The sequence below is a fragment of the Elephantulus edwardii genome, unplaced genomic scaffold (assembly GCF_000299155.1).
Source record: "Elephantulus edwardii isolate Elephantulus edwardi_28Jun2011 unplaced genomic scaffold, EleEdw1.0 scaffold00011, whole genome shotgun sequence".
In the NCBI taxonomy this organism is placed as follows: Eukaryota; Metazoa; Chordata; class Mammalia; order Macroscelidea; family Macroscelididae; genus Elephantulus; species Elephantulus edwardii.
The window spans coordinates 25,373,912-25,387,670 of NW_006399761.1; the positions used below are offsets into that span (position 1 = coordinate 25,373,912).

The window sequence follows — 13,759 nt, forward strand, 5'->3', positions numbered from 1 at the left end:
TTTGGCACGTGGAGCTCTGTGACTGGACTCAATCCACATAACAGCTCTTTACAAAAGGTACTCGTCTTAGAAGACAGTTACACTAACCGCTAGATGGTTTTTAGATGCCCCCGAGTCAGTCTGTAATGACACTGTCGTTGTTGGAACTCTGTCCAGTGCTGCACCATCTTCATAATCTCCACTGTGCTGAAGTCGGTTGTGGCTGTGATTGCATTTTCCAGCTGGTGAGGGCTGTCTCGTTTCAGTGATACTGTATTTCTTAGTTCTGTGCTCGTTCTTCTCCCAGCTGCTCTTTAAGTAGATGCCCGTCGTAGTTGATTTTACAGTTGAAAGAAACGTTAACACTGTTGTTTCCTTGATAATAGGCAGTACAAATATGTGATTTTCAGGACGGTTCTTTATCGAACTGAAGTTACCTCAGAACCAGCTATTAGCTTCTATTAGCTAGTAGCATCTGGCTATTCCATGTGGAGCTTGCAAAGAAGCTGGTGTGGAGTCAGACTTTGCAGTTAACTGTTGAATTTAAAAGTACTGAATCTGAAAGTACTGAAACAGTTAAGCATTCAACTAGTAGCTAAAAAGCTGGTGCACCCAGGAGGCACATTGAAAGACAAATCTGATTTTTAAAATTCAGTCTTGAAAACCCTGTACGTCACTATGTAATACACACATGGCTTCACCTTCAGTGGAAATCACTGCCAGCAACATTCTAGATACTTGTATTTGTTCTTTTTCTCCTTTCTCTGGTATGTGTATTAATGTTATTTCTCACTTTCTGATAATGGTGGCTTTATTTTATTTTTTTTAAATAATATTTTTTTTTATTGGGAAAAACATATTGGGGGTACAAGGAGGTGAGGGTTGGGGGTAGAAGGGTGAGGATGGGCCAGGATGCAGCTGCAGAGCTGCACAGTTTGATCGGTGGGGGGAGCAGGTGAAGGAAATGATGAGGGTCCAGTGGGGACCAGATGCTACAGAGGAATGACAAGCATTTTCCAATAGTAATTAAACCAACTGTCTTATTGATTTGGGAATTGGATGCCGACTCTCTGGCTTCTTCATGCTGAACAGGGGCGTAGATATAAAGGGGGGGAAGGGAGGACAGTTTATCACCTTACTGGTGGTCTTGGGTTACAGCTGCTTGCCTTCTTGCTCCTGAGGGCCGCGACGGTTCGCCCCGAGACGGGCCAGGCGCAGCCCTCCCCGGGCAGAAGGCCACGACGGCTCGCCCCGGGCAGAAGGCCACGACGGCTCGCCCCGAGCCGGGGGCCGAGGGCAGCCCCCCCGGGCAGAGGGCCGCGACGGCTCGCTCCAACCTGGGGGCCGAGGGCAGCCTGCCCCGGGCAGAGGGCCGCGACGGCTTGCCCCAGGCAGAGGGCCGAGGGCAGCCTGCCCCGGGCAGAGGGCCGCAACGGTAATGGTGGTTTTATTGTGTACATGGGTCACAATTTTTTCCATTGATCTCAAATTTTTAGTCAATGTCTTGAATAATCAGCTATGTTCACATGAAAGTAGCTTTATTAATAAATGCCGTATGGTTCACAATTCTTTTATGATTTCCTTTCATTTACAGGTTTGTTGGGGTTTGAGTCTTTTAATCTCTGTAGTACTTGTTCTTTTCTCAAGGAATATCCTTTCCAAAATATTTTTAAAAGAATGAAGATGTTTCCAGTTTTTTTAAAAATACCTCTCCATTTTTCTGGGGGCTTTTCCTCTCCTTTTAATTAATTCAGCGTGTACTGATGTCTTTCTAATTCCTTTGTGCTGTGCTCTGTCAGGTATGATAGAATGTACTCATGAACTAAGAAAACTTTGCTCGGTATCTCAGTGTGAAGAGCTTTTTCATGAGAGCAAAGATGTTTATGACAGGAGATAGATGATTGTTCTAGAAGTGAACCTTTAACGAATATAATTAGAATTTAAAGAGCAAATTGTGCAGTTAAGGTACAGAAATAAAAATGATCATCTAAGTACAAGGAATTGGAGATGAGGGGGCAGTCTTCATGAAATAGATTTCATGTCAAATACTTTAACAGTAAAGAAAAGCAGTATTTGATCTAATTGTGCCTGATTGAAACCCACGTTAGTGGATTATCTTTCTGATTTACTGAGTGAAGCTACTAAAACACCTGTCTGAGAAAGAGCAGAGCAGTTGCAATAAATGAGACCCCTGTCCACTTGCACATGCAGAACCTATAGAAAGAAAGTGTTGAGAATCAGGATGTAGTGATAAAACCAGAAACTGGGGTAAAAATTGAAGGAGGGAAAAGGATTGGATCTTTCCAGGAGGTAACTTGGCGGTGTGTTTGGGCAGAGTTGACAGTGTGACACTGCCAACAAGGGCGCTTTTGAATTTCCCATGGTTCAGATCCACCAGCTCGTCCACAGTACAAGGACGGAGGGTCGGAGAGCCACGTCGGGGTCGCCGAGAGCTTGAGGGTCTATTTGATTTTTGTCAGTTTGCAGTACCGTCAGCTGGCATCATATGTACAGCATCATACAGACTTTTGGCAATAAAAACAATGACAAAGATGGAAGCTGGAAAGAGTGTTGGAATTAAGCAAAGGAGTTTTTAACTTGAAGGTCTGAGCATGTTGAAAGAGAATTAAACTGCAATCCAGTGGAAAGGAGTTGCACTGTCAATCCAAGGGTGCTTGGTTCGAATCCACCAGCTCCTCCGTGGGAGAAAGATGAGCAGTCTCCTGCTGTGCAGTTTCCTGCCTCTGCAAACCTGAAGGGTCAACTGAGTTGGCTCTGACTGAATGACACCCAACAACAGCATACAATGAATGAAATATTTCAGATAATGGAATCGAAGAGGAATGATCGTGTTTTTCAGGTAGATTTCCATAGAGCAAAGTTGTTGATGACAAATTCAGATAATTAGAGAATACCCCTTGCAGGTTAACTAGACAGAATGATGTTTGAAGTTGAGTTAAAAGAACTTACTCGGAATGGAGATAGTGAGAAGCACTCACGTTGAAGTCTAGAGTGAGGGAACAGTGAAAGATCATTCAGAGTCTCTGTAGACGCTCTAATAAACATACTGAGAAATTTGTTCTTGATCATTCCCTGTTTCATGAAACCTTCCGTTCTGGCTGATTTGATGCTCCTGTTTTGCTGAGACATCTGTCTCGTCTCCCAGGTGACATAACAATACACTCCCTCGTGCTCTTGCGGTACTTAATCGCCTAGTGAGTGTTCAGCCAGTATTGGCTCATTGATGACAAGCACATGAGCGCTGTGTTTGACAGGATCCTCAGCTGGTCCAGTCTTCCCACGTGCTTTCATTGCCACTCTCCCTTTGGTTTTTACTGGCATGCTGATGATTGTGTCTTGTATCCTCATTCTGCCAGCCCACGGTCTTTCCATTTGCTTCTTAAGCACATAAGCTTTGAACAGTGAATAAGGAAGACTGCAAAAGAATGAAGAACTTTGAACTGTGATGTTGGCCAAGAATCTGTCTTGGAAAAAGTGCAGCCAGAAGGTTCCTCAGAAGCAAGGACAGTGAGACTTTGTCACGTACATGGGGCATGGTATCAGAAGAGGCCAGTCCGTGGAGCAGGACCCCATGTTTTAACAGGATACCTTGAGCGAGGTGGATTCAGGTGGCGGCTCAAAGGATAAGCGCTGCAGAGACAGGACGGCCAAGGTTCTGTTGTATGTGGGAGTAGTACAAGTAGAAGTCAACTCAAGGCACTTGCCAGTGACCTCCTGTGTCAGCAAATGTTCCACTACTCGCAAGCCTTCTGCTTACCCTGGACAGCTTAACGATAGTGCTTACACGTGGACATCTCATCGAGGGATCATCATTGCAGTTCTGTCTGCTTCTGTGGCCTCACCATTTTCCAGTGCCCCATTGTTGACAGTCAACAGTTTCTCATTTCCACCACTTGGCTCCCTCGGCTGCTTTCCCTCCTCCCTTTTCTTCCTGAATTCCTAAAACCCAAGCTGTTGGCTTCAGCACACACCCCTGTGAATTTTTTATACACATTGGTGAATTCCCCCTTTAACTATCCCAGTTCTAACCCCCCTCCAGCCAAACTCGGCTTTTCTACCTTCAGAGTCGCACTCAGTCCAGCCTCTCACGCGGTCTCCTTCCTTTCTTTTCTTGTGAACCCCAGGGAGTCTTTGAGGTCCAGGCTACCTGCCAGCCTCCTACCACCTAAACTGCCCCTCCCATTGGTGCCCAGTCTGCTGTGCGGGCCCAGCCATGCGTCTGAAGCCCTAGCTGTTCACTCTGTGCTTGGTTGTTCCCAAGGGTCCATGGTTGTGGCCTGGGCTGGAGAGATGGGTACCCCTACACTCCCAGAACCCTGGCGTGCCAACTGAGGCCTCCCAGCCCAGGCTGACTGGACAACTGGTGGGGGACTGCCACACAGGGCCCTACCTGACCACAACTCAGCCACTACCACCTTGATCCCACTCTCCCTCCACCTTAAAAAAAAAATTGTAAGCCCATGTTTTTATACATGTTTTAATTGAGGTTTTGTAAACTTGAACTAAGAATCTGTGATGCCCTAAGATAGCAGATAACCAGTTGATTTGCTGCTGCACTTAATGAATATTACCTGTTAATGAGCTTAATGAATATTATCTATTTTCCAGACAGTATCTAAGAAGAAAACATTGTAACTGCTATAATCTGTTTCACAAATTGGGAACTTAGCTCAGAGAAGTCCACTTTCTCAGTAGAATAATATACCTGGTAAATTATATGGCTTCACTTTCTAGATGTAATTCACAAAAGTAGATACTTGGATTGCTTATTTAAGAAGAAAAAACTTCCGGAAAACCAACCTACCCTACCCTGCAGCAGAGACTCCCTTGACCTGGTTGGCCATGTGGCTATTTTCTCGCTGTCTCCGCTCCTTTGGCATGGATTCTTAAAGTATTTACCATAGTCTATGGTAGTTCCCTTTTTCTTTTCTTTTTTTAACACAAAAACTCTTTACTGTGGAATATGGAAATAGGTGCAGTGTAAATACAGATGAAATTATTAGAGTGTTTTGAGAAGAGAACTTTATAACAAAATACTGTAATATTTTGTATTTTAGGGCATGTTTTAAGAAGCTGCCTCGTATCTTGAGTTTCAATACTATGCGGTATACGTTTAACATGGTGACGATGATGAAAGAGAAAGTGAACACACACTTCTCCTTCCCCTTACGCTTGGACATGACTCCTTACACCGAAGATTTTCTCATGGGAAAGAGTGACAGGAAAGAAGGTGATTTTTTTTGCTTACATGTGTTTTAAGTCTCCAAGACAAGATAGTCTTATTTACTCTGTTGTGATTGATTAAATATTAACCATAAGAAATTGAAACCTAGAAAGAAAAATGTTTCTAAGGGTAATAAAGTACATTCACCAAATTAGCCAACAAATATTTATAACTATGTACAAAGGGTATATGCTAGGATGGTGTTTGAAGTGTTTTTCAAGGTGTTGTAGACACATAGATGAACAGGGGAAACATTGTCTCTGCTCTCTGTGGAGTTTGTGTAATGAGGAAATCCTGCATTGAACAAAAAAGTGCAAACATGATGTGTTACCACCCTGGACAGTAAATGTATATCACAAGGTTAGAGGAGTCAGGTATGCATGAGAAGGTGGCTTTTAAGCAGAGATATGAAGCAAAGACTGTGTGACCAGATCATGTATTACTTACGTGTATGTCTTCATTCAGAGGACAGCCATTGGCAGGGCTCTGTTTTCATGAAGGTGACATTTTTAGCTGTTGTGTTCCAGAGGTGAGAAAAGTTGTCAGGAGTGACTCTCAGTAGTGACTATGCTATTAAAAGCTTGTGCATGGCTTTATGAGATAGAACTACTGGTCTTTTCTTATCTGGAGCAAAGAGTAGTGAACGAAAGCAAAGACTTCTCAGTTAGTCTGAAAGTTCACAGTAGAAGGTCCTGAAGAGAGTAAGTGAAAAATATAAAACAGGATACAAAATTATTTTAAAAAACAGAACACAGCACTTTTGTGGAGGTTGCTTGAACCTTGACAACTCTGTCACTAAGTCATTCTTCTGACTTGGAACAGAACTTGTTCAGGAGCTCACCTCTCAGTCAGACAGTAGGGTCACATGTGCAGAGTAACCCTCGTGAGGAGCCTTTGTCTCAACAGTCCACATACAGGATCAGAGGAGGCGAGGCACGCGGGTGAGAGGAGGCTGGGAACCCACGGAAGACAGGTGGGAGGAGCGCTGTTACATGGACGACTTGGAAAACGTGTGTAAATTGTTGAATAGGAAACCAATAAGCTTAGTAAGCTTTTACTAAAAACCACAATATAAAATGTTAGAGAAAGAATGAGTTACATTGCTGCCCTCATCGACCAGGTGAGTATTGGGGACATTGCTTTATGAAAAAATGTGGAAGGGAAAAGGTGGTCAGCAGTAGAATACCAAAAAGATGCAACAGTTCTACTAAGAATATACAGAAAATAATAGAACATGCTTTTGGTGGTTTTCATCTGAGCATTTTATTTGGTGTCACAGTAGGTAGGCAGAGAATGGTGAGTCAAAAACAGTGATAGGGAATGGCAAAGGACACACTGACAAAGGAGATTAATCAGAACTGACTTTGACAAGCACTCTGGCATTTGGACAATTAAAAACAGACATTCGGATGGCGGGGGAAGAAGAACAAACTGGGGAGGAGGGTGGAGAGAATGGTGCAGCAATGAAGGAATGAAAACCCAAAATCCCTGTAAATGTTCATTAAAACTAATAAAATTTAATAATAATTAAAAAAAACACAGTACCCTTTTCTAAGCAGATACTCCAGATTGTTGCTTTGTCCTATAGCTAGTAGTTTTCGACCGTCAGTGTGAGCTACAAGCCTTGAGAACTGTGTTTTAATCTTTGTACAATGGCTTAATGTCTTCGTTGGATTGAATGTGAGATGCTATCAACAATGAGGTTACGCTGTGGATGGTTATGTAAAGCGCATACCTGTGAATCCTAGCTAAGATAATGAATGCCTCCCCCCACCCCCAGTTCGCTTTTCTCTTTTTAAGAAAACAAAATTCTTTCATTGTTTTACACACACCACCACCACCACCACCACCCCCCGCCACCCCCCAGTCCACTTTACTATGCAGCTCTTATTCTGGACTCTTATTCATGACAATAATACCTAATCATATATCCCTTTTAAACAGTTCTCTCGATCTGTTTTAATACACTGTACATTATTTATCACCTCTTTTCTTCATTTCCCCCCCAACCTGATGTCAGTTCTGTTTTATAACAATCTGAGCCTTCATTTTAAGGGAATCAGAGCTGATTTCTTTTGTCCTGTTAAACATTTTCTTTTCCCTTTGATTCTAAGAATGTAGATCGTAACTCAGACTTGTTTTAATTTCTAATAGACTGTTCTTTTGAGTTTTCCTTAGTATCTTTACGTTTAGATTTTTATAACTGATTAGGAAGTTTATCTTTCATTTGGTTTTCTATCCTAAGTCTCTACTATGTAATGTTCCTGTCCAGTTGGAAGCATGCTTCCATTATCCTTAACCATGAAAACTAAAAAATCTAGATCTCTTCACACTTTTCATAGCCTGTGTTTACCTGTTCTAACAGTGTAAGAGAATGTTTACATGCATATATTGTACTGAGGTCCATAATTTTGCACTATTATTGTCTATTTTTCAAATAATTTGTATTACACTTTGCTTAGAGGCCATGAATATTGGTTATAGTTATTTTATTTTAATATGTGAAGTATTTATACCTGTTAGTGTGTATAATAATAATATAAAGGGATTCTAAGGTGTTGCCATTTTGTCAATTCTCAGAACTCTTTCCATTCTTGCATGTGTAGGTTTTAAAGAAGTCACTGATCATTCAAAAGAAACGGAGAGCTACGAGTATGACTTGATAGGAGTGACTGTCCACACAGGAACAGCGGATGGCGGCCACTATTACAGCTTCATCAGAGATATTGTAAATCCACATGCTTATAAGAACAATAAATGGTGAGTTGTAAACATTCCATTGCTTGGATTTTTTTTTGTTTTTAATAAAAGTTTTTAAAAATTATGTATAAGCTTATAAGTTTTTCCCTTTGTATTTTCTTTTTAATTTAAAAAAAAATCTCCATCAAATTAAAGAAAAATTTTTAACAAAGGACATTTAAGAGAATAGTGATCAGTTCTTTTAACTTTATGAATCTGTGCACTCTTGAGAAAGTGCCGACTAGATGATCCCGCCAGTAAAATGAAGAGTTTGCGTACAGCACTGCATCCTCCTCGTAAGTTTGTGGAGAACAGTTGCCTGAATTCCTCCTACATGGGCACCACATAGCTTTGTATCTGCCCCTTAGAAGTTACCTACATGATCCACCTTTGTTCCCATACCCCCTCCGTTCTTCCCACTTAAGAACTTTTATCAAGTTAATGGTTCAAAATCAAGGCATGAGTCCCTTAAACAAGTACGATTTTGGTCTTCAGATGTTAAGAATCTTTTATGTGTAGGTACTATATATGTGCCAGGTAAGGTCTCACTACTGAGAAAGTTGCTTTGAACCAAATGTACATTGTTCCATTGATCTGCAGTTACCAAAATAGTTTTTTCCTCTTTCTCATTCCTTTAGCATCATATCAACGAACTTTTAAAAAAAATTTAGCTGATTTTTCAGTAAACATATACTTAATCTTTATTATAAATTCAGAGATTGTCTTTGAAAGTTGACCCTTCTTCTGTCTTTCCTGTCTTATAACTTTACATGCTATGCTTAAGCCGATGTCCTTATTTCTTTATTTTTCTTAACTTTGTTTATCCTAGGTTGGGATTTTCATTTTCTGCTTATTTTACCATGGTTATGACTGTGTTGTAAAGTTAGAGTCCCAGTGGCCAGTGGGTTAGTTTTTAAAACGAAGAACATAGCTTTCCTCATGAAATAATTTAATCCATATATTAAATAGATCAATAATGGAAATATTAAGGGAAAACCAGATCTAATACAGATATACTTAGCAGCTACGTGTTTGAGCAGTACCATCTAAAACATCATCTTTTTTAGGTATCTTTTTAATGATGCTGAAGTAAAGCCTTTTGATTCTGCGCAGCTGGCCTCTGAATGTTTTGGTGGAGAAATGACAGTAAGTTTTATCCAGAAATTATTGGTGTTTGTAATTGCCTAAGTTCTTTCAAATTATAAAATCCAATAGCAGATGGCAATGTACATGTAACCACTGAAAAAGTTTAGTATAACAAAGCTAAGTGTGCTGATCATTAAACATAGATGCTAACATAAGCATGAAAAACTAAACAAAGATACTCTGAGGTATATACCAGAAGACCTTGAACACAGAAACTCCCCTATACTTGTGCACTGATAGTCATAACAGTATTATTTACGATAGCCCAGAGATGGAAACAGCTCAAGTGTCCATCAACAGATGAATAAAATGTGGCATTTACAGGCAGTGTAAACATTACAGAAGAATCCATTTTTAATATGTACTTACAATATGGATGAACCTTGAAAACATGCTAAACTAAATAAGCCAAACATAGTAAGACAGATCTGTATGATCTGTTATAAATCAGACACATTTTTGACACAGGAAGTAGATTAGAGATTTTCAGAGAACAGAGATGGAGGCAGATAGGCACTGAGTTTCTGTTTGGGATTGTAACAGAGTTTGGGAAACACATGTTAAAGATGTTTCCTCAGCAGTTGTGAATGTAATTGATGCCACTGACTTGTGCACCTAGAATGGCTAAAATGGCTTTCAGTTAGGATGTGTTACCACAGTAAAATTTAAAGTCCAAAATCAGTCACTTAAACCTTAAATTAATTTTTTTAACTGTGAATATATTGGAAGTTTACTATGTTCAGAGCATACTAACAGACACTGGAATATACTAAAAAATTGCTGTTCCTGCCAGCAGTCTGATTAAGAACAAATGAGAAGCTAAATAATAGTATAGGAATTTAATTACACGGCCATGAAATAATATGATTCAATGGATTGCTTACTCTGAAACTGACATGGAATCAGAAATGGGGAGGAAAAAAATACTTTGATCCCTCCTTACTAATTCAGTCTGGAAGTCTGATGGAGGAGAGTTGGATTGAGCCAAAGGATTTTTTTTAAAAAAAACAACAACCACCCTGCTTATGTTCTTTATAACAGCAGCAACAGCATGGATATTACTGTTTTTAACTAGTTGGTGGTTGTTGAGTACTGTCAGGTATTCACAGCCCACAGCTGACCCTCCACAGGTTTTCATAAGCAGTTAATTGCAGCTGATGGGTTCAAGCCCATGCCTTTGGGATTGCAGCACAGCTTCTTGCCACTATGTCACCAGCTCTTTCTGTTTTTTATAGCAATAACATTTTTAGCTCTTCTGTAATCCACAATATGATTTAAGAAAATTCTGTTGTGGTATTATAATGCTTTCTCTTCTTCATCGGCAATTTACCATTATCAGTTTTCTGAAAATACCCTTTTGATTATGACAAGTTCATGAGTCATTTCCATGAGATAGATAAGCTCAAATAGTTTTTTTTTTGTCTTAATACCCAAACAACTTATCATAGAACATTATACACATTCTGAATTTTACTAAAGTGTTGTTTATTTTATGTTCTTTATTATTCTGAATGGAAAATTGGGTTAACTGCTAACAATTTTTTTATTATTATTATTAAATTTTATTCGTTTTAATGAACATTTACAGGGATTTTGGGTTTTCATTCCTTCATTGCTGCACCATTCTCTCTACCCTCCTCCCCAGTTTGTTCTTCTTCCCCGCCATCCGAATGTCTGTTTTAATTGTCCAATTGCCAGAGTGCTTGTCAAAGTCAGTTCTGATTAATCTCCTTTGTCAGTGTGTCCTTTGCCATTCCCTATCACTCCTCCCTGAGAGAGACTTCACCCTGAGTCATAAGGAAAAGGGGATGGCGTATTCTCTTAGCTACTTCCTGCTGAAAAGGGACGCTGTGGGTTTCAGGGTGAAGATCTTCTCTCACTACTCTAAAGGGCCCCTTTGGCAGTAGGAAACACATAGACTATTATGGAGATTGATTTTGGAATTTAGATGCACTCTTATGAAGATAGGTAGAAGGAAAATTTCACTGTTAAAAAACATCACTAAACCCAGTTGCATCTCTAGATGGTGTTCCTAGGATACTTCCTTTAAAATTAAAAAACAAAAACCAAAACAACCAAAAACCAACAGTCAGAAATTTCTGCCTGTCTTCCTTTCTTACTCCATCACTGTCCAGTGCTGTGTCTGCTTCATGAGATATTTTTCGTTAGCTTTCCTGTTAGATACTACCTAGAGTTCTCGAGAACCACCAATAAGAACTTTCACCTTGCTTAATAAAGAGTAGCCGTTAAGATCTCTCACAGTTACCCCCTAATTCTCTTCCTGTTCCACTCTTCATGACACTGCTGTCATTGTTCCTTGCCCTCTTGTCTTTCATTCTTATTTAAATTTCAAACCTTAACTATCAATTCCCATATACTAATATTTGCTTGACTTTTTCTGATATTTGTGAGTTGCATTATTTAATATGCACACCTTCATTATCCCTTTACTTAATTGGCAAAATTTCTTTAAGCTCTTAGACTTAAATTTTTTTAAAAAATTTCTTTCTGAAGATTGATAGGAACATCAGGATGTAGGTGTGTGCCGTGTATTCTCATAGGGAATGTGTTGAGATCTCTAACGGAGGGTTTTTCAAGTTTTATGAAAAATATTAGTCTATTTATTTGTAGTTTTAAACTTTCTTTTCATTTCTGCTCATGAACCACATTTACAAAAAGTAGACTCAGATCATCTGTTCTCCTTGCCAGGCCCTTCATTTGAGTATTACTTGTTGTTGTAGTTAAATTTTCTTAGTTTTACTGAATTCTCAATTAAAAACTTCAAAAAGTCTCAAGTGGATACATTGGTCAAATTGGTGAATGACACAGAATTTTTCAGAATTTTAATGTTACTTTAAACTGTCCATAGATTCACTATAAAATAGTTGTTAATTAAAATTATAACTAAACAGAGACCTACATCCGTTTTTAAACCAAACTTTTTTTTAACAGACCAAGACTTACGACTCTGTAACAGATAAATTTATGGATTTCTCTTTTGAAAAGGTAAGCATTTCTTATGTAGATGATGTTCATGGTCCCCTCTCCATTTATCATTTTTACAGTTATGCCCTGAAAAATTAAAATACATCTTTTTTTCCCCCCACTTAAAGACACACAGTGCATATATGCTCTTTTACAAACGCATGGAACCAGAGGAAGAAAATGGCAGAGACTACAAATTTGATGTTTCTTCTGAGTTATTAGAGGTACAAATTCATTTGACTTTGGCACCAGTTTAAAAAATCTGTTCATTCTCTGTAGATATAAGTAGGCTTTAATACAATTATGAAGTTTTCTCTGGAGTACATTTAAAAGCTATTTGAAAATATCTGTTAGTGATGGGATCTGACGTTAAAAGGAATGGGAATAAAAGGTGTGGAAAATGATAGCAGCAAAACTAAGAAATGAAAATGCTGGAAAAAAAAACTCGTTACGGGTAATGCTCCACTTCTGGAACTGATTTGCAAGTTTGCAGGTTTTATTTATGATTCATAATAAAAATACATACATCATACATTTGAAAAGGATTAAAAATAGTTATTCTTATATAATAAGAAATAAGCTTTTCATTTGTGATAAGACTTTCCTTGTTTGATATTATAGTAAGTAATAAAGTTGTTTTTTATTATGATTTGAGTAAAATTTTACAGAGCATGTTGATTTGCTATTCAACCATTTATGCGCATTTTGTTAGATTACATTAATTACAATATATGGAATGTGCTCTGTGCTTTCTGCTCCCTTCCTGTGAGTCTCCTTTCCATTAGTCTTACTGTCTGACACTTTATTACTTTCTGGGCTTTTTCCATGAATAACTGCCTCTTTTTTTACCTTATATTCTGAGGCATGTGTTCCACCTTGTATTACTTGTCACCTCATGGCTTTTCTATTGTTTGGCTGAGAGTTGAGCCTTGAGAGTGAGTGTGAACAGCTGAGTCTGACATCTCCTAACTCCAAAAGGGGGAACTACCCCCATCACTAAGATCCACAACACAATCGTCCTTCCCATGAGGTTAGATATATCCTCCCCCACTCCTGCCCCGACTTAACTGAGTACAAAATACGTTGCAGTGATCCCCACAGACTTCATGGATCATTCAGAAATGTGGAGTTAGGTAATTCACATTAACAGCTCAGTTCAGAGAACTTCTCTATAAAAAGCAAGGTACAATCCCTTAGTCTAGACAGCTTCTCATTTAAAAGCCGGACGCCATTGCTGGAACAGGACGCTCTGACCCTGAAGGACATGTGCTACACTTTGCTTCTTCCTCTTCCCTGGTGTTCAGCATCCCACTTTGCTGTGACTACATCTCCTCAGCTTAATGGCAAGGCTAGCCATTCCCCTTGTGCATAGACTAACACATTCTGTATGCATGATGGCTCACACAGCTGTTGATGAGGGAGGCAGGCTGGCCATTGTGTGTGCAGGGCAGGGGCAGAATTGAAGCAGTTGAATCAGATTAAAGACAATGGTCTAGGGAAGCTACTTTTTTTTTTTTTTAATCAACATACCCACTGCATATCAGTGAGTTTTGTCCCCAGTTTGAGGATGACCGAGGGTCATAGTCGTAAGAGTCCACCAGTCATTATTTGATGAGTAAGCCTGGCTCATTTGTTTTGAGTTTTTCTTTTTTTTTTTTTTTTTTT

General features: G+C 39.3%; 1 protein-coding gene across 1 annotated transcript in view; it reads left to right on the forward strand.

Annotated features, from left to right (window-relative positions):
- Window positions 1-13,759, forward strand: part of USP34 (ubiquitin specific peptidase 34) — a 179,470-nt gene that overhangs the window by 121,666 nt on the left and 44,045 nt on the right. Inside the window, exons 49-53 of the mRNA XM_006881033.1 lie at window positions 5,058-5,230; window positions 7,831-7,984; window positions 9,031-9,109; window positions 12,062-12,115; window positions 12,223-12,318. Coding sequence (XP_006881095.1) covers window positions 5,058-5,230; window positions 7,831-7,984; window positions 9,031-9,109; window positions 12,062-12,115; window positions 12,223-12,318 — 556 coding nt within the window. The remainder of the gene's footprint in view (window positions 1-5,057; window positions 5,231-7,830; window positions 7,985-9,030; window positions 9,110-12,061; window positions 12,116-12,222; window positions 12,319-13,759) is intronic.